Genomic DNA, 19,475 nt, shown 5'->3' with positions numbered 1-19,475 from the left:
TTCAGTGGCAGTGGAGATTATAGTGATTTCACTCTGACCATCAGTGGAGTCCAGACTGAAGATGCAGGAGATTACTACTGTCAGAGTGTACATTGCCCTAGTCACTGTGTGTTCACACAGTGATACAGAGCCGTACAAAAACCTCCCTCAGTCAGACTGCACAGTGACTGAACTGTTACAGCTGGGACCTACTGCAGGTGTTGAGGGGGAAGAGACAGTGACATGGAACACTGGGCAGTAGAGGTCAACTTTGAATAATGTTAGAAAACCTTCCTAGATGGCATTCATCATCATCCATTCATCTTCTACATTATTATGCTACACAGTTTCAAACCCCCACTACAGCACTTTACCACTCTATCATGTGGAGCCAATCACCATGGTGTGTGGGTGTTTTTGGGTGCAGGCTTTTAAAAACAACCCAAATATCCAGGAGAAATGCTCCTGTATATGGTCCTTCTTGGGATAATATTGGTGCAGGTAAGTAACAAAATAATTAAGGTTTTCTCACAAAGTGTCTAAACAAACTGGTCACATAGAGTTCCTCCTGAATCTCCCCCCTTTAGGGAGGACCCAGTATTCTTATCTGGAGCCTGGCAGATTAAACAACGATCTGCTGGTGCCAGGAGGTTGATCAAACCCAAGTGTGTTGACCTGTCGGGAGAAAGGTGCTCAACAGGTCAGGGCTTTGTCTCTATCTGCTGGCCACATACCATCCCTGTATTGTCACATGGTCCAACATGTCACACGTTATACTTTAAACATAATACACTCTACAAAATGCATTGCAGTTTAATGTTGCTAGGAAAGACTTCATGGGGTAAACAATGGAACCTCGGATCTTAACGACAACAAAAGGTGCATAGCAACTTCATCAACTTACTAAAATAACAGTGGCATATCTGGTATAGTGGGGAGAACAAGTATTTGATACACTGCCGATTTTGCAGGTTTTCCCACTTCCATTGTAATTTTTATCATAGGTACTGTGAGTGACGGAATCTAAAACAAAAATCCAGAAAATCACATTGTATGATTTTTAAGTAATTAATTTGCATTTTATTGCATGACATAAGTATTTGATACATCAGAAAAGCAGAACTTAATATTTGGTACAGAAACCTTTGTTTGCAATTACAGAGATCATACGTTTACTGTTTTTCTTGACCTGAGGGGTATTGCACAAAACCAGGATAAGAGATTAAGCCGGGATATCCAAATTATCCTGGATTAATTTAGCTTTGACTTGGTTGCACAAAAGCAGGCTGAATTAAACCCAGCCAAGTAACCATGGAGATTTATTCTTTGCAGCTAGCCTGCTCCAGAGCAGGCTAACACCCAGGCTAAAATTAATCCTGGAGTCTTGTGTTAAATCAGCTGCCGCTCTGATCCGAAATAAACGTCTTTAACAGTCGTTCCATTGTCTTCTGATTGTTTTCTGCTCTATTGTTAACATTACTTGTCACTATTGCTGTGATGAGTTTGATTTAAATTCTACTATTGCAGTTTAGATGGTTTGAAATGGTTGATGAATTTGCAACTGGGATTTCAATGAAGTCAGTGATGAGGGCAATATATAAAGTCCCATTCACCAGTGTTTCTCCCTGCACCATGGCATGCCCTGAATGACGTTTTGGATGAAGAAGCGCTGATATTTAGATGTGCTTTCAAACGTGAGAGGGTGTTTCGGGACAGATCAGACCCTTTTGCTTTTCCCGACGAGTACCTGCATGAGAGGTATCGATTTACTGGAGATGGAATCCGTTATTGTGTGGCACTGCGTTTTTTTAGAAGCGGCATGTTTTCATATGCCGTGGGAGATGCCAAAATTCTAAATAAAGGCACTATTTGCCGTTGTGTCAGAAGTGTGTTTGGCACTGAAATCCTTGGCACACATCTTTATTACCTTCCCTGGCCACAGAAGAATGTGCTTCATCAAAGAGGATTCCTACCAGATTGCAGGTAACATGAATTACAGATAACAAAAACATGCTACATTACAACAGTCACAGGATATACTCAGACTATTTTGTGTTACAGCTTTCCCTAATGTCATTGGTGCGCTGGACTGCACACAGATCCGCATTAAACGCCCCTCAGAGGCCCAGGAGGGAGATTGTGTCAACAGAAAATCCTTCCACAGTATCAATGTTCAGGTAAAACGTATTTAGTTACTGTCAACTAGCCCAAATGTATTTGGTGCATGACATGTATACTGAATAGGAAACATTGCATTGTTTCAGATGATCTGTGATGCTGCCTGCATCATTGCCAATGTGGAGGTAAAGTGGCCTGGGTCCGTCCATGACTCCCGAGTTTTTAGGTCCAGTACCGTTTCCCAGCGACTATCACAAGGTAGGCCACACACATTTCACTGATAAACACAATTGCTTCAAAGGTTTTACTTGTGTAGTTGTAATGTTTACATTTTGTATTCTTAAGTGAATTCTTTGGCGTTTTGCTGGGAGACAAGGGTTATGCCTGTGAGACATACCTTCTCACTCCCCTTGCAGACCCTCAAACAGCAGCACAGCAAGGATACAATCTTGCCCATGCAAGAACAAGGGCCCGAATTGAGATGGCATTTGGCCTTCTCAAGTCACGATTTCAGTGTCTCCACCACCTGAGGGTCACCCCAGACAGGGCCTGTGACATTACTGTACCCTGCACGGTCCTACACAATATTGCCTGTCTGAGGAAGGAAAGGGGTCCAGCAGTGGCACCAGAGATTGAGTGGGACAACGCAGCTATATTCCCAGATGACACTAATGGCAGGCTGGTCAGAGACCAATACATTATTTCAGAAGAGTGATTTCATTGTCTTGTCCTTCTCTAATAAAAGGATTGTTTGTGTTACTCCTTAATTAGGCCTAATGTTTTATTCAATATTATAGTAGCTCACTGAACTAATAACTTCGCATAGTGTAGTGTACATTCATCACACAGGGAACACCACAAAGCTTCTTCAGCTTTTTATTTTAGTGCTGTCACTTTGGAGCTTGGGAGAGAGAAAGAAAAACATGATTAATACATTGTTTTACAGATGTGCTTACAGTGTGGATTGAAGTCACTTTTTCTAGTTTCTGGATCTCCAGATCCAGTTTATTCAGTGTGATTTCTATACCAAGGTCCAGATCCTGGAGAGTCCTTTTACTTACAGCAATCTGTGCATCTGCCAGCTCTATTTGCTTGTTCAGATGTCGTGTATACAGACATCTTAGAGTTGGTGAATTCTGTAAACAACCCATTGATTAGCACAGCAGGAATTGTGCATAATTCAGATTTCCATTAGCCCATACTTACTATGTTGCCAGGCTGGCTGTCATACTGTACTGCGTCTGGATCCTGTTACATACATACATTTCTTAGTGCTTCATCATGAACTTCTCATCCATTATGGGCTAAATATGCATTTCCATAAGATTGACATGATACCTCAGGCCTTCTAGAGTCCAGTGACAGTCTCCTCATCATCAGCTGCAGCAGCCCCTTCCCATGCTGCAGAAGCCCTTCCCCCTGCCATATTAAATATAATTTGTATTGACAGGATGTGCCAAAACATATGCTTTTAATAAATAATACTCACTTAGATCATCGTCTGGTGGCAGGAGAGTGACTGTGTCGCCGGACACTGCAAGACACAACAAGGTCAGACAGTCCACATATGCCCATAAATGGTTGATTGTGTTTGATGTGCAGTACTGGAAAATGTACCTTGTATGAAGAGGGCAGTTTCTGCAGGTGGAACAGAGCCTGTAGCTGTCCCACCCTGAATCCCTTCCATCACAGGCCTTCCTTGGTTCAAATCAAGGGCCATTTCCTCAGCTGGGCTGAAGTCTGGAGCTGGTGCACACTTAAGAATTAAGGCACTTACCAGCCTGCAAAATGTTTATATTGGATCTTGACTGGTTCTTGACCAGGTTCTTTTTTGCCCAGTCACATTTGTTCTGTATGAACATTATATTATTTAGCCTACTTTGCCATAAAAGTGAGCAGAGGGAATTAATGTTCCTCGGGAAATTTACTCTAAAGACAAGGCTTAATTTCAAACTTTCATGTGAGAATGTTTTACAACCATGTGCACAAATCTCTAGAAGCTATGTCTAATTCTAAATATCTTCCTACAATTAATGTTATTTATATTGTGCTTTACATGTTAGGATACTCAAAGACACAGTACAACCAGCACATTTAGCACACAACGAGATACAGCACTGAAACCAACACATAAAACAAGCATATTAAAAGCAATTAAAACTGAGTGTACAACATTGCTAGAAAGTAGACATTTTTAAATCCTTACGCATTCAGTTGGTCCGCTATTGTCTGCCAGGCTTTTTCTCTCTGTTTAATAACAGCCGCCGTATTTCCTTTTCTGCATATTATATGCTTTACCTCCTCATAACTTTCCATAATTAGTTGCTGCTCCTCGGGTGAAAAATATACCTCACGCGTCTTCTCCATCATCTGTTTATCTGTGATTGATACCGTGGTCTATTTTAGAAAGCCGTGGACGTGCACTTATCCCGACTATCTACACCTGGCTTGACATAGCTTCACCTTCTCATCCTGGCTCGGCAAACGTGCAACCGATTAAGCCGCGATGAGCGGATCACGCTTAGTCAAGCAGCGCTTTTTCAGTTATCCTGGATTTCTTCATTCTACTTTTGTGCAACAGGCCCCTGGAAGCGTTAAGCCAGGTTTGTGTTAACGTTGTCAAGACATAATGGTGTTAATGGAACGGCTTGAGACTTAAGTGGAAGTTGGAGTTTATTCAAGCCAGGCCTTTTCAAATAAGCGCAGATTTCATTAGCGGTGTTGTCGGAATACCCCCCAGCAATGGGATGCAGGGTCCTCTGTTGTTGTGGTCATCATCATGGTTGTGTTTGTCGTGTTCTGAAAGTGCATCTTCTAAGTACCTGAAAGTATTCAAACACACATTATCAGTGTACATGAGTGAAGGTGATCATCTACCATTTAATGAACTGTCATCATGAACAGGTTAATTATCACGGTTGATTAGGCAGGACACAAGCACTGAGAGAACGGGGACATTTAATAGAAGAACTTAAACTATAACCAAAGGAAACAAGACTAAAAGGCTGTAAAAGAAAGTGTACACCAAACAACGACAGACCAGACACACTGGGAATGGAGGGACTAACAGAGGAACAGTGATTATGGAAACAGGTGAGGGTGATTAACAACAGAAGAGGTGTCTATGATCCAAAACAGGGAGAGAGGGCATTGGATCTCACTGGCACGAAAAGCCTGTTATGCCAGGATGAAACATTATGCTGGTCTGAACCACAATACACATTGTACAGTATATACACTGTCTAATATGAAGGATAATACACATGTTATCTGTAATTAATTACTTAGTGGCGTATGTGGTATGTCTCCATCCCTAAATCTACCACAGAGGTTAAAAGCAGTCCCTCACATCTGGACCCATTGAGGGGATTTCAGAACCTGAACATTCTCAACTGTTGGACTGATGGCTGTGGGAGTGAAACTAAGATTTACATAGACAGGGTTGGGTGGTTCTACATGTCCCAGAATAGAGCAGCACTGTCACCAGATGTTCACCCTGTTCCCAGGAGGTTGGGGTTAGAGAAAACTGAATAAATGTACTATGATTCAAGTTATAAAATACTATTAGCTACACACAGGTGTGATTATCACACTTTTGAGATACCAATATATTCACAAATTGTTCTTATTGTTCTAATTAAAATCTAGTCAGACTGGTGTCTGTGGGGGTGAAACTGAGATTGTTCTACTTTAAGTCTGTTCAGTCATGTCTTTTAGTCAAGAATATCAGAAACATTCAGAAATAGATGAATACAAAGAGTACATGTCAACATGTGGCCTGACATCTGCTGTTAATCTGTGAACATTTTAGTATCTTCCAGGTAAGGACATAAACAATAAGCTAAGACATATGTTTTCAAATAAACCACATTAATCTGGCTTTTATTATTATTTATTCGTCATTCAATATTTGGAGAAAAATGTATTTTAATTCAATAAAAGACACAACAACATACTTTCTACTAAGGGACATTTTTATTTGTATCTATTCATCAATGCATAAATTGTGAACATTTTAGTATCTTTAGTTTGTATTAACTATTTATGGATGACAATGAGGTTCCAAGTAAGAAAAATAATAATAAGACTTTTAACTTTTCAAATAAACCACATCTGGCTTTATTATTATTTAATTGTCATTCAATATTTGCAAATAAAATATACTTGAATTCAAATGAAAGACAACAACTAATATTTCCTACAAAGGGAAATCTTTATTTTCATCAACGCATAAAAGCAAATGTGTGTTATAATAGTACAAGCAAACCATACCATATCTATCAAATGTCCATCTACAGAGAGGATGGACACATTAACTCATGCAAAGCTCACTGTTAGTCTACATGAAAGTGATCAATAAGACAAAACATCTGATGTCAAAACAGAGTAAAAGCAAAAGAACCAGCAGCCTCTCTTCACAGGGTAATGTGACAGACAGGTCCTAACCAGAACAGTCATCCCTCCTCAGGGTCTTGATGACTGGAGTCTGGGAGCTCTTCTGGGCTTCACAGGTCACCTCTCCCACCTTGTTCCACTCCTGGGCAGTGAGAGTCAGGGTGCTGCTCCAGCTGTACAGACCATCCTTCTCCAGGACCCTGGAGCTGGACTTCTGATTCTTGTTGTTCCCGTCCACTTTCCAAATCAAGGTCCAGTCTGAGGGGAAGCCCTTGTTGGCCAGACACATCAGTGTGGCTGTTGTTGTACTGGACAGCTCCTCACTAGAGGGGGGCAGGATGGTCAGGGTGGGAGCAGTGTTACCTGGAAAAAAAGGACAAATCAACTGCATCAAGTCAAAAATATTTATTAAAGCAATACACATTAATTAAAGATTATAATTAAAAGGTAAGAGCATATGTCATAAAATGAGTACTATACAAAGCAGATTTATTAAACATGCAAGTACACAATTACTTATTTTACTCACTAACTATTGAGTCTCTTTCACAAAACAACTATAACTTGAATTACCAACACATTATGTTTTTAAGGCTTCAATAATACAAATCAGACACATATATATTAACAATGTATTGTTTTCTATCAATACATTTTTACTATTTGATAGAAATGCTCACTCTAAAGCAAAACAATCCCTATTACTTTTCATCCAAAAACCTCCTGCTCATTAGACAAGCTGAATGTCTTTAGACTGAGATTCAAATAATTAAATTGACTATATTATTAACACTCAAAAACAAAATTTTCTAAATTTGCAATTAATTCTTTAGATTTTGCCTTCCCTAACCCTGACCAAAAAACATTTTAAAACACATCCACATCTGTACATTATGTTTATTCATATAACTAATTAACATGTAAGCTGATTCCGTATCTTTAAAATAATGCAGGTACATTTTGATCAAATTAAGTAGATAGAATAACATTCATATTTAATGTGCCTCTTTGTAATAAGCAATTGTAAATATTCTAGATCAATCAAATGTTTTAAAATCCTGAATATCAAGGCCAAATTAACAAAACAAGACCAAAACGTGCAACAAACATCAAAATGTGAATAGAAGTTAATTGTCTTGTTTACTTACTCCCAACATCCAGTCTGGTGCCGCTACCAAAAGTCCACCACAGTGATACAATCCCTATTACGGCTCATACAAAACTCCTCTCTGTGATGATACAGCTCTAACAGTAAACATCACTCATGTAGAATCACATTAAACATAAATATATTTTAATACCTTCCAAGGACACTTCATATGGTCGGTTTCTTTAAAATGAAATGTCTTTTTTAAATCCAGATATCCAGATATGTGTTCCTTATTTTGTTTATCTGGTATTCCCCTATCCTGTAGGTAAAATCCATCATTACATCCGGTGTTTGTATTGCTCCATACGGTCCATAAAGAGAACAGCCATGATCATTGTGATCCATGTTGTCTATTCCTTTATTAAAGATTTTGATCTCTGATTTAACAGTGGAGGTTAAGTCACAGAGGACTAACAACACTATCAGAGGAATCATACCAACATACATTTAGAGAAGTAGCTGATTCATTTGAGGAACTTATAACAGAGGCCAGTCTTGGGTGACCAATTATATTTGATCATCAGAATACAAATCTAATTGTGAGTCATAAAATTTAAAATATGTTACTGACCTTAATAGAATATGTCTGTTTGAAGTTATAAAACGTTCTAATAATGGGATCCTACTCACACTGATATTGATTAGAAACAATAATATGCATTACACATCTACCAAGAGGCTCTTAGAGTGTTTATAACACTGTGAGTTTAACACTTCATGACTGAGTGCTGTCCTTCATGACAGCTGAACCCACAACAACCATGACAATTCTGCTTCAAGGGCCATCTTATAGCCATCTTCATCTGGACACTTGGTTACTGCTTTCAAATCTTAAAAGTAGTTACTTCTACACAAAGTTATTTATATAGTAACATTATTGTTTTTATTCAGAACTATTGAACACGTGATTTTAAATGTCTTTCATGTGACTGTGTTGATTAAATGTCAGTATATTCAGCTTCCTGCAGACACAGAATCATGGGCTTTGGATGACATTTACAGGTACATAAAAAAAAAAAGTATCATGGAAAAGGTAATTATTTTCGGTAATTCAATCAATCAAATGTATTTATAAAGCCCTTTTACAACACAGTGCTTTTACAAAAACACCCCGCCTTAAACCCCAACGTGCAAACAACAATAGCGTTGAATTTCAGTGGCTAGAAAAAACTCCCCAAGAAGGCCGAAATTTGGAAGAAATTTCAAATAAAAAAGTTACACCTTCATTTATATTAGATTCATTACACATCATGTGAAACATTTCAAGCCTTTTTTGTTTCAATCTCGATGATTACTGCTTACAGCTCATGGAAATCAAAAATCAAGTATCTCAAAAAATAAGAATAAAAAATTTACAATACAGAAATGAGTATAGCTCAAATCAGCTAATTCACTCAAAACACCTGCAAAGGTTTCCTAAGTATCTTAATTTAGACACTCAATGCTTGGTCGGGGCTCCTTTTGCACGGATTACTGCATCAATGTGGCACCGCCTCCTTCGGTCGCTCGTGTGAAGTCTAGTCGTGCCCAGGAAAGGGAACTCTGGAGAACATTGCCAGAGAAGTACGACAGCAATCTGCGGTTTCCTTCTTCAATGCAAGTTTAATTTACGTTGTCCAGGGATTTGAGGGTGTTTTCCCGGTTCTTGGCCCAGTTTCGTGCTGTATTGGACCATCCCACAGAGGGGAGGGATGGGGGCAAACAACTTCGCACAGCACCGCCTCGGAATATACCATCGTGTTTCGGACGGCGGCGTCCATCAGATGGAACTGGCATGCGTAAGCGGTAATCTGGACATCTTCATCGCCTGAGCGATCCCTATTGATGGGCAGCTCCGGGACCGCCTGGTGTGTTCTCATATCATGCCCCCTCTGGTGGAACCGGAGCCTGAGCCTATGGAGCTGGAAATCACCAGACTCCCGGCAGAGGAGACAGAACGCCAGAGTAGTCAGGGGTTGTTCCTGTTCTGCAGGGAGAAAGGGCATGGAGAAGGGGTGCTCCTTGGCCCAGACACGGAGCAGGAAAGGGGTGAGTACCCAAACTTAGCAACTGGGCAGTGTAGGTGCCTTGCATTTGAGTGTCATAGCCAACCTGTTCTGTTACCTAATTGTTCTGTCCGACAGTCTCTGGTTGCTGCCCTACCGTTGCTGTTGCACCGTTTGAGGTCCTCGATTCCCATACAAGCACTGGGTGGTCGTCCTGTGGGGTCCGGCTCCATAACCCACGTGACCCGCCCTGTCACTCTTACCATCAACGGCTGCCATCGAGAGAGACTGGAACTACTGGTGCTGTTGTCCTCCATACATCCTGTCATCCTGAGCCTCCCGTGGCTTCAAAAGTACGACCCCACCATCACCTGGAGTAAGAGGAAGGTTCTGGGATGGTCGACTAGGTGCCAGAACCAACAAAAACTCCAGAGATTCATCGGGTTTGCCAACTTTTACCACTGGTTCATTTTGGACTTCAGCACCATAACGGAGCCACTCATGTCGTTGTTTAACACTAGAACCGCCAGGCCTTTTTTACCCCCATTAGCATATGAATGGTCCCTATTAGCATGGACATTCTCCTCCACAGCATCACCATCCAACCAGAGGATCAGTTCATCTACCTGGTCATCATCAAACTATATAGAAGTCAAAAAAATTATGAATTACAGAATATGTTTGTTTTAAATAGTTTAAAAATCCCAAAATGTGTTTGTATTTAAGGTTTTATCATTAAAAAAAATAAAAATAAAGAATACACAGGACGGTTATTTTTAAGAACACAGGCTTTAGTATTTTAAACCGTTTATTAGGCCCTAAAATTTTAAATAATTAAAATGACTCAACAATTAAAATGCAATTTATCAAAGGTCAGTTTTTATTTTGATGATGTCTACATAGGCCTAATTCATGGTTGCTTGATAAACACAATACATTTCAAAGAATGAATAACACATAGAATAACTTTATCAATAAATTAAGTTGATAAAATTAATTTTACCCAAATCGTTTCGTCTCTTCCAGACTCCTATCTCACAGTGGCATTTGCGGTCACCGTTGGTTTGTTTCTTATTTTTGTGTGGAGGCTCAAGCATTGGTGGTGGAGGTTCAATATCTGAATCAGATGAAGACCCAGGATCTGACACGTCGATTTCGGGGTCTATTTCTGATCCTCCATCTGATTCCATCTCATCTATATCTTTCTGATCCTCCATCTGACTCCATCTAATCTAAATCTTTCTGATCCTCCATCTGACTCCATCTAATCTAAATCTTTCTGATCCTCCATCTGACTCCATCTCATCTAAATCTTTCTGATCCTCCATCTGACTCCATCTAATCTAAATCTTTCTGATCCTCCATCTGACTCCATCTAATCTAAATCTTTCTGATCCTCCATCTGACTCCATCTCATCTAAATCTTTCTGATCCTCCATCTGACTCCATCTCATCTAAATCTTTCTGATCCTCCATCTGACTCCATCTCATCTAAATCTTTCTGATCCTCCATCTGACTCCATCTCATCTAAATCTTGCAGCATCTGCAATGCTGGGTTTGGTTTGCCATTGTGAACTAAACCCTGTAAATGGTGTCTGAGTTGTCTGACTTGCTCACAGAGTTCAGATTATCTACACTTTCTACCCTCATCACCACACTTCAGTCACATGCATAGGTGTGTCTGGGTTGATGAGGGGTAAACGCCCATTCTTCCATTGACATCATTGCTATTCCCTTGCTGTTCATTAGATTTGATTAGACTAGGTTCCCTAGGTAGACATGTACGTGTAACAACTGAAAAATAATGTAAACAACATGTATGCAATTTCTTAATCTTAAGTAGAATAAGCAGAGAAAAGAAAAAGACGTATGATGTGTGTGCGATATAGTTTTGCTTTTTCTCCAAAAATAAAATCAGTACATTGTAATACCTTTGTTGAATTGGTGACTGTTGACTGCTAAATAATATCCTTGGTGTTTCTTTTAGTGAATAATTATTTAGCCTGATATATTTGTAAAATCTTCAGTAAAATAAGCAGAGAAAATTCAGAGAGAGACGATCGGATGTGTGTGCGATTTAACTTCTCTTTTTCCTCCTAAAGTAAAAACAGAAAATTGTATTTCCTTTCTTGAATTAGTGAGTTGTGACAATATCTTTGATATTTAATTTAGTGAATACTTTTTTTAGGATAATACATGTAGATGTAGATTTACATTTGATTAATTAGCCTACACAATAAGCTGAATCTCCTATTGAAAAACATTAACGTGTGATAAATAGTCTTTATCGTTTGTATTATGTTTCAATAATAGTCTAATTAAGCCATTTGTAATTGATTCAAATTCAACCAAGGTCTGATCATCCTTCTGGGAGTATTGCTCATTCATCCATTGACGTCAGGAATTCAGTGAGGGGTGATTAGTGCCTGGGTACCATTTGGGTACCAACGCTAAGTGGCGTGGGCTGTTGGCGGATTAAGTTGGAAAACAAGATAAAAAAAAAAAGGTAAATCATCTGTAAATCATTTTCTGAATGAATTCTGACAACGGAAAAATGTAATATACGCCTATTTAGGAAAATTCATGAAAGGAGGAGGGTGTAGCTTTCAAAAAGGCAGTTTCATTTTAATTACAAACTCAAACGCCAATCGCCCTTGGTTTTAGTGTTAAAAGACCAACCTCAACAACTCTGCTGGACCCCAGACGTGGAGAGGGCGTCCTCTATCCTAAGGACTGGGTCACAACGGCACCCCTCCTGAAACATTCAGACCCCCTTAAGCCCTTCACTGTGGAGGTGGATGTGTCTGAGGTCGGGGTGGGGGCGGTCTTCTCCCAGCACCACAGAAACCCCCCTCGGCTACACCCCTGTACCTCCTATTCCAACAAACAGTCTGCTGTGGAGAGGAACTACGACGTGGGTGACCGAGAGCTACTGGTGATCAAGTTAGCATGTCATGAATTCAGATTTTCCACAGAAGCAGAGAATAGTGTACATTTCTATAAATATCCAGAACGGTTATCGTTAGAATCGTATGGTTTTCTTTAGCTAATATTTATTGACTCTAACAAAGTGATCTGTACATAGTTATATTTCCTATGGGGATCACACCCTGTCTGAGGCAAAAGTAGAGTTGCACCAAAACGGACCACCATAGTGTACATTTCTATAAATATCCAGAACGGTTATCATTAGAATTGTATGTTTTTCTTTAGCTTATATTTAGGGATTCTGGCGAAGTAGAGTTGCACCAAAACCTGCTAATGCTGACTGAGCCATAGTGTACATGTCTATAAATATCCAGAACTGACTTGTAATATCTAGAATTGTAATTATCTAATATCCAGACATTCCAACAAAGCGATCTGTTCATAGTTTTTGTTCCTAAGGCGATCACAGCCTGCATAAGGAAATAATAGATTGGCACCAAGTGGCCACCACTTTAGCTAATAACTAGGCATTTTATATGCATCTTGAAATGGAGAATCTAACTCTTCATTTGTTTGTAGGTCTAAAGTCCTTGTTGCCCAATCAGAAACGGGGCTTCTAGTATGTCATAATGCCTGGAAACATGACCTCTATGACGTAGGAATGATGGGAAGGCTTAGGGGTCATCTTGGAGACATTGGTCGATAATGGCGATTATCAATGTAGTTTTTGGTTCTGTTTATGCAAGTTAGCTCTTTGTTTTCAACCAAAACAAATTTTGAACATATATTTGACCGTCACCAAAGGGGCTGAGTAAGGGGATTTTGTCCAGAAAAAGTTTTTACCAGGCAACGACAATGACCATTCAGCTCAGACAGGTGACTGGGTCAAGACCCATCCGGATTACAAGTAAATACATCGCTATTCATGATTTATAGCAACATATTACGTTTGTATTAGAAATATGAAATAAAAATGTCCTTCTGTCAAAGTACTATGGGGATGTTCTTTGGTTTTTGGAAAATATGTGGCAGTATGAGAAGTAAATGCAAACTACGCTACCGGTCCGCTGCCGTTTGGTGTAATTACATCCAAACAGAATGAAGTGTGCCTCTGCAAAAATAAAGACATATGGTTTGATATCAAAGGTGGAAAATCCAAATGTTTTTGCGTAACCCATATTTTTTCATTGTATTAATTTAATTATTAATTAATTAAGTAGTAAAATCCATCTGAAAATCCCTCGGTACTTAAGGGGGCCAGGAGGGTTAATGTGACTTAATGACAAACTGGTATGCGAAGTGTAAATGCAAATACAATTTTAAACACAAATCCTAGTCTAACCAGGAAAATACAGGACTTTTTCTGCTGGACATGATTGGCTGAGATAATGAAGGTTATGGATATGCTAGGATTCTGATTCTGTTCCATCCATCCATCCATCTTCTTCCGCTTATCCGGGGCCGGGTCGCGGGGGCAGCAGTCTAAGCAGGGATGCCCAGACTTCCCTCTCCCCAGACACTTCCTCTAGCTCTTCCGGGGGGACACTGAGGCATTCCCAGGCCAGCCGGGAGACATAGTCCCTCCAGCGTGTCCTAGATCTTCCCCGGGGTCTCCTCCCGGTGGGACGGGACCGGAACACCTTCCCAGGAAGGCGTTCCGGAGGCATCCGAAAAAGATGCCCAAGCCACCTCAGCTGACCCCTCTCGATGTGGAGGAGCAGCGGCTCTACTCTGAGCTCCTCCCGGGTGACCGAGCTTCTCACCCTATCTCTAAGGGATCGCCCGGCCACCCTGCGGAGAAAGCTCATTTCGGCCGCCTGTATCCGAAAGGACACCCATAGTTGTTCAGTATAATTGCAAGGGGTTTTTCAAAAGCGGACTGTTATGGAATTTCTTGAACTAATGCTGCTTTTCTATTCCCTGGTATGTAACTCTGGTCTTTGTGACAGACATTGTTGTCGTAACACACAGAGGCAGAGATGAGGTGTGGTGCAAATATTTTTATTACAGGATAGGCTGTCTCGTAGTCGGCAGGCAGGCAGAGTTCAGACAATGGGTACCGGAGGGCAGGCAGGGAATCAGAACTGGGCAGGCAGAGTCGAAAACAGGTAACAGGTAACACAGGAAAACAAATGCTGGAAATGCATGAAAAGACAATACGATATGGCAGCAGGCGAACAGAAAACACAGACATAAACAGACAAGGGGTAGCGGGAACACAGAAGCCACCTGGTGGGGGGTGGAGACAACAATGAGACAGGTGAAACAAATCAGGGCGTGACAATGGTGGAAAAGTCTGTCTGCCTGTCTTTGAAAGAACATAATTAATCCTTGAGTGCCTGAAGTGGAACGCCCTCTCAAATTTGCTGTGGCTGTAGTAAAAGAACAGGGCTATTCATCTCAAACACTTCTGGTTTTCATCCTTTTGCTCGGGATTGGGAATAAGTGACACCACTCCAACATGAGGACAGGAGTATCCCATCTTAATGTTAATAAACATAGCAGTGGATAGTATTTACCAGGGCTTAATATTAATAAAAATAGCAGTGGATAGTATTTGCCAGGGCTTAGTGTTAATAAACACAGCAGTGGATAGTATTTACCAGGGCTTAATGTTAATAAACACAGCAGTGGATAGTATTTACCAGGGCTTAATGTTAATAAACATAGCATTGGATAGTATTTAAAAAGGGCTTAATGTTAATTAAGATAGCAGTGGATTGTATTTACCAAAGCTTAATGTTAATAAACAAAGCAGTGAATAATAATTACCAGGGCTTAATGTTGATGAACAAAGGGTACCTATGTATAAGGTGAAGAATATCCCCTGACTCTGATAGACACTGTATGTAAGTGTCCTTTTGTGTTTGGCTCAGGATCTCTTGCCATCTCCTGTTCTGTCACCTCTGAGAAGTAGAGTCTGGGGGTCACATCCTCTCAGAGGTTTATAAAGACAAGTCTACCTCACTATCTCTTCCTGTTAATGGTGTTGGTGAAAGTACCCCTTCTCTCACTCTGTGTCTGTCTTTCTTTCTCTCTACCTCCTATTTGGTTCAAGGTCATCAGGCCATGCATATTGTGTCTTGCTTAGATGAATGCTTTGTTTATGTCAATTACTGTATTGGAATGTGAGCAGCATTGCCTTGATTAGTTATCTATCAAATGTTGAAAATATATCACTTTACAGATATCCATGTCCTATGACATCATTTCCATGTAAGACTAAACTGATGGATCTGCTTGGTGTATATTTACTGAATAACGGTGAATGGAGAAAAGACCTGAATCTTATTTGCATAGTGATGATGCTCTGTATAGACAGCACATGATTCAGTGATCTGGGAGTGTTTATAACCCTGTGAGTTTAACACTTCATGACTAAGAGCTGTCCTTCATGACAACTGAACCCACAACAACCATGACTTTTATATCTATCTTCATCTGGACACTTGTCCTCTTTTTCAAAGGTAAGATTTATTAAATGTAATGTTGAAAAATTATTTAATCTACAGAAAGGAATGATGTATGGCAATGCTATTATGTATATTATGTACAATGTGTTACTATGTTTTATTCCATTAATATGGGTGTCCTTATTTTATTTTACAGAATCCAAAGGACAGTACATTCTGACTCAGTCACCTGCAGTTCATTCTGTTATAACAGGAAATTCAGTTACTATGAACTGTAAAGTCAGCAGTAATGTGTATAACAATGATTTTCTAGCCTGGTACCAACAGAAACCTGGAGGAGCTCCTAAACTCCTAATTTACCGTGCTAACACACTTCAGTCTGGTACTCCATCTAGATTCAGTGGTAGTGGATCTGGGAGTGACTTCACTCTGACCATCAGTGGAGTCCAGGCTGAAGATGCAGGAGATTACTACTGTCAGAGTTACCATGAAATCAACAGTAAAGCTGTGTTCACACAGTGATACAGAGCCGTACAAAAACCTCCCTCAGTCAGACTGCACAGTGACTGAACTGTTACAGCTGGGACCTACTGCAGGTGTTGAGGGGGAAGAGACAGTGACATGGAACACTGGTCAGTAGAGGAGGTCAACACTAAATAAGGTTAGAAAATATAATTAGATTAGATGTTCTCCATCATCATTGTAGTCAGGGCACAGACCTATATGATGTGGCTTAAATGACCAATAAGGGCTCCCCAGATATGCCAGCAGCCATTCACTTGTCAGCTACTGCACACACATCAGTTTCCACAGTGTGCATCACATAGATGGATGACACGTGCAGGTATAATGGGGGCACCGATGTGCAAGAAGGGCCAGGGGCTCAAGCACCCTGTGGGGTCTATTTGTGCAGAGAAAATCTGGGGGGCAGAGAAAATTACATGGAACAGAGGAAGTTGGTAGCTGGGGATAGTGATGGCCATACAAGGCTTTATTTCCATTCTTCTAGCAGCAGGATATTATGCTTGCAACGCTAACTGAGAATTTATTTTTCAAATGAAAAGCCATCATTGAAATATATAAGGCAATATAGTTAGCTATCTAGTCAGTACATTTTATGTTTAATGTCCGTTCCAATATTTAGAGTGTCTTACATATATGATTGGTCAGGTTTCAGAGGAGGCCTGTGGTGATCTATGACTCTCCTGACTCTGCAGGGACTGTTGTAGCAGTTGCACAGGGTCTTATAATGGGATTGGGAAAAGAAGGGGGTCAAATAGTGTACTGACCTCTGGATTCTGTCAATTAAAAACCTTTACATATATGAAAGATTTATAACCTAGTGACAATTTCTTCTGTATATAAATATAAATGCATGTTTTAAATGTTCACCTTGAAATCAGAATCCAAGTGTTCAGATGAAGATGGTTATTGTTGTTGTGGGTTCAGTTGTCCAGAAGGATAACTCTCAGTCATGTGTGAAAGATCAAATCCCAATACCCAGGGGTAACAAAGAAGACATTTGCCTGCTTGGGCGCTCACTTTCTCATGGGAGAGTAAAATGGTGGCATGACTCTCTCATTAAGTCCCAGCTGTAGCAGTTCAGTCACCGTGTAGTCTGACTGAGGGAGGTTTTTGTACAGCTCTGTATCACTGTGTGAACACATCACCACTGTGGTAACTCTGACAGTAGTAATCTCCTGCATCTTCAGCCTGGACTCCACTGATGGTCAGAGTGAAGTCACTATAATCTCCACTGCCACTGAATCTAGATGGAGTCCCAGACTGAAGTGTCTTAGCATAATAAATTAAGAGTTTAGGAGCTCCTCCAGGTTTCTGTTGGTACCAGGCCATATGAGGGTAAGAGGTCCCTGCACCATACACATTACTGCTGGTTCTACATTTCAGAGAGACTGTCTGTCCTGGGAGAACAGCTTCAACCACAGGAGTCTGAGTCACAGTGACCTGACCAATTGATTCTGAAATAGAGAAAATAATAATTGTATATCATTAGGTATTAATTACATTTTCTAAACAGTCTTACAGTTTACTCATATTTTACTTTTCATTACATAAAGATGAAACAAAATGTTCTTTACCTTTGAAGCAGAGGACAAGTGTCCAGATGAAGATGACCATACAAGTCATGGTTGTTGTGGGTTTAGTAGTAATGAAGAACAGCTGTCAATCATGAATTTTTCAACCCACTGGGCTATAAACACTATATGAGGAACCGGGCAGATGGACTATGCAAATTCCTGTTTTGAATCTATTGCGTATTGAGTAAGCTCCAATCATTTGAATATATTTTACCCGGCATGTTTTACCTTATCACACAAAACAGAATCTTCTTTACTAAGATCATTTAATATATTTCAGTTTGATCAACTGGATATCATAGCATTATTATGATGATTATCAGATGCAATTAACTGTCTTTTCAATCATGGTTGGTCTCATTTGTAGATTCTATATATTAACCACCATTGTTTTATTATATTATTTTAATATATTTATATATATTTAACCAGGGGAAAAAACATTGAAAACTCTTTTACAAGAGAGAACTGGCCAAGAAGCCAGTAAAAATCAATACATTATGTAAGTAAAACATACATCAATGTAAAATACAATTTAACAAAATGATCCAGCCGAAGGAAATCATTTACAGTCTTTTTGACCAAGCCACTGGGTCACAAGACTAGGAGGCAGTCCTGTCCAATAGTGTAAATGCCCTGGGGACTTGCAGTAAGTACCATCTAGCAGATCCAGGTATGGTAACTAGTAGTGGTGAAGGAGACCTGATTACAGAGGTAAAGAGTTAGTTTACCCAAACAGGGCTTTGTAGATAAATATATACAAATGTAACTTTCTGCACATGTGAAGTGAGCTCCAACCAACCATTTTACAAGGAGTCCAGTCACCCAGACAGAGGAGGGTTCATAATCAATATGACAATGTCTTTTTTAGGGCTGATTAAAGGCAGACCAAGCTGGCCCAATAATAGACATCTTTGGTCAGTCTGTGCTCAGAGGACAATATAAAAACCTTAGATTTGAACTGGATGTACATTATGGAAGCATAAAGTTAAAAACCTTAATTAAAATGATAATGCAATCCCACATTGTATTTCCATTTTCCACTTTTGCCTGCATTATTTCAGTCAATATGAAAATTAAAATGCAATCATGTGATTTGCATTTGAACTTTCATGTACTAGTATGCACATTCAATGTCAATAATAAAATATTAATGAAAAGACATTTGGCATTTCATTTTCAAAGTCATGCCCCACTTTATGGTTGACTTAATGTCAGGGGATGTTATAGAAGCACACAAGGGTAAATGGGCCATGAATATATTTGTAATAATAAATACACATTTAAATTAATATTTAACATGTTTTTCCCACAAATTAGCTTGTTCATTTGAATCCCAGTGAACAGTGAATCAAATTTTGAGCTACTGACTGACCATACAGTATATAGCAGATTTATGATTGAATA

The 19,475-nt window shown here is 39.7% G+C and overlaps 1 protein-coding gene, 1 long non-coding RNA gene and 3 gene segments (V, D, J or C); 3 read left to right on the top strand and 2 right to left on the bottom strand.

Annotated features, from left to right (window-relative positions):
• LOC105009329 (Ig kappa chain V-III region MOPC 63) overlaps positions 1 to 19,475 on the bottom strand; it is a 784,483-nt gene that overhangs the window by 197,312 nt on the left and 567,696 nt on the right. The gene's annotated exons all lie outside the window — the stretch shown is intronic.
• LOC114829915 overlaps positions 1 to 19,475 on the top strand; it is a 587,221-nt gene that overhangs the window by 61,588 nt on the left and 506,158 nt on the right.
• Positions 2,013 to 2,549, top strand: LOC117593631. 2 transcript variants are annotated; one of them, XR_004575082.1, is made up of 3 exons: positions 2,013 to 2,156; positions 2,244 to 2,355; positions 2,514 to 2,549. It is a non-coding gene; the product is annotated as an uncharacterized LOC117593631 (long non-coding RNA). The 2 variants fall into 2 exon arrangements; XR_004575081.1 differs by having other exon boundaries at positions 2,443 to 2,537.
• LOC105006055 lies at positions 6,292 to 18,170 on the bottom strand. The segment is given in 4 exon segments: positions 6,292 to 6,855; positions 7,641 to 7,678; positions 17,633 to 17,948; positions 18,069 to 18,170. Coding segments are annotated over 4 exon segments (720 nt in total).
• The window catches only part of LOC114829916, a 334,989-nt gene continuing 331,464 nt past the window's right edge, over positions 15,951 to 19,475 (top strand). The window contains 2 exon segments of the V gene segment in view: positions 15,951 to 16,023; positions 16,166 to 16,478. Coding sequence covers positions 15,951 to 16,023; positions 16,166 to 16,478 — 386 coding nt within the window.

This window comes from Esox lucius, chromosome 21, assembly GCF_011004845.1.
Source record: "Esox lucius isolate fEsoLuc1 chromosome 21, fEsoLuc1.pri, whole genome shotgun sequence".
Lineage (NCBI taxonomy): Eukaryota > Metazoa > Chordata > Actinopteri > Esociformes > Esocidae > Esox > Esox lucius.
The sequence above is the reverse complement of the archived record's forward strand: the minus strand, read 5'-3'. Positions and strand labels throughout refer to the sequence as shown.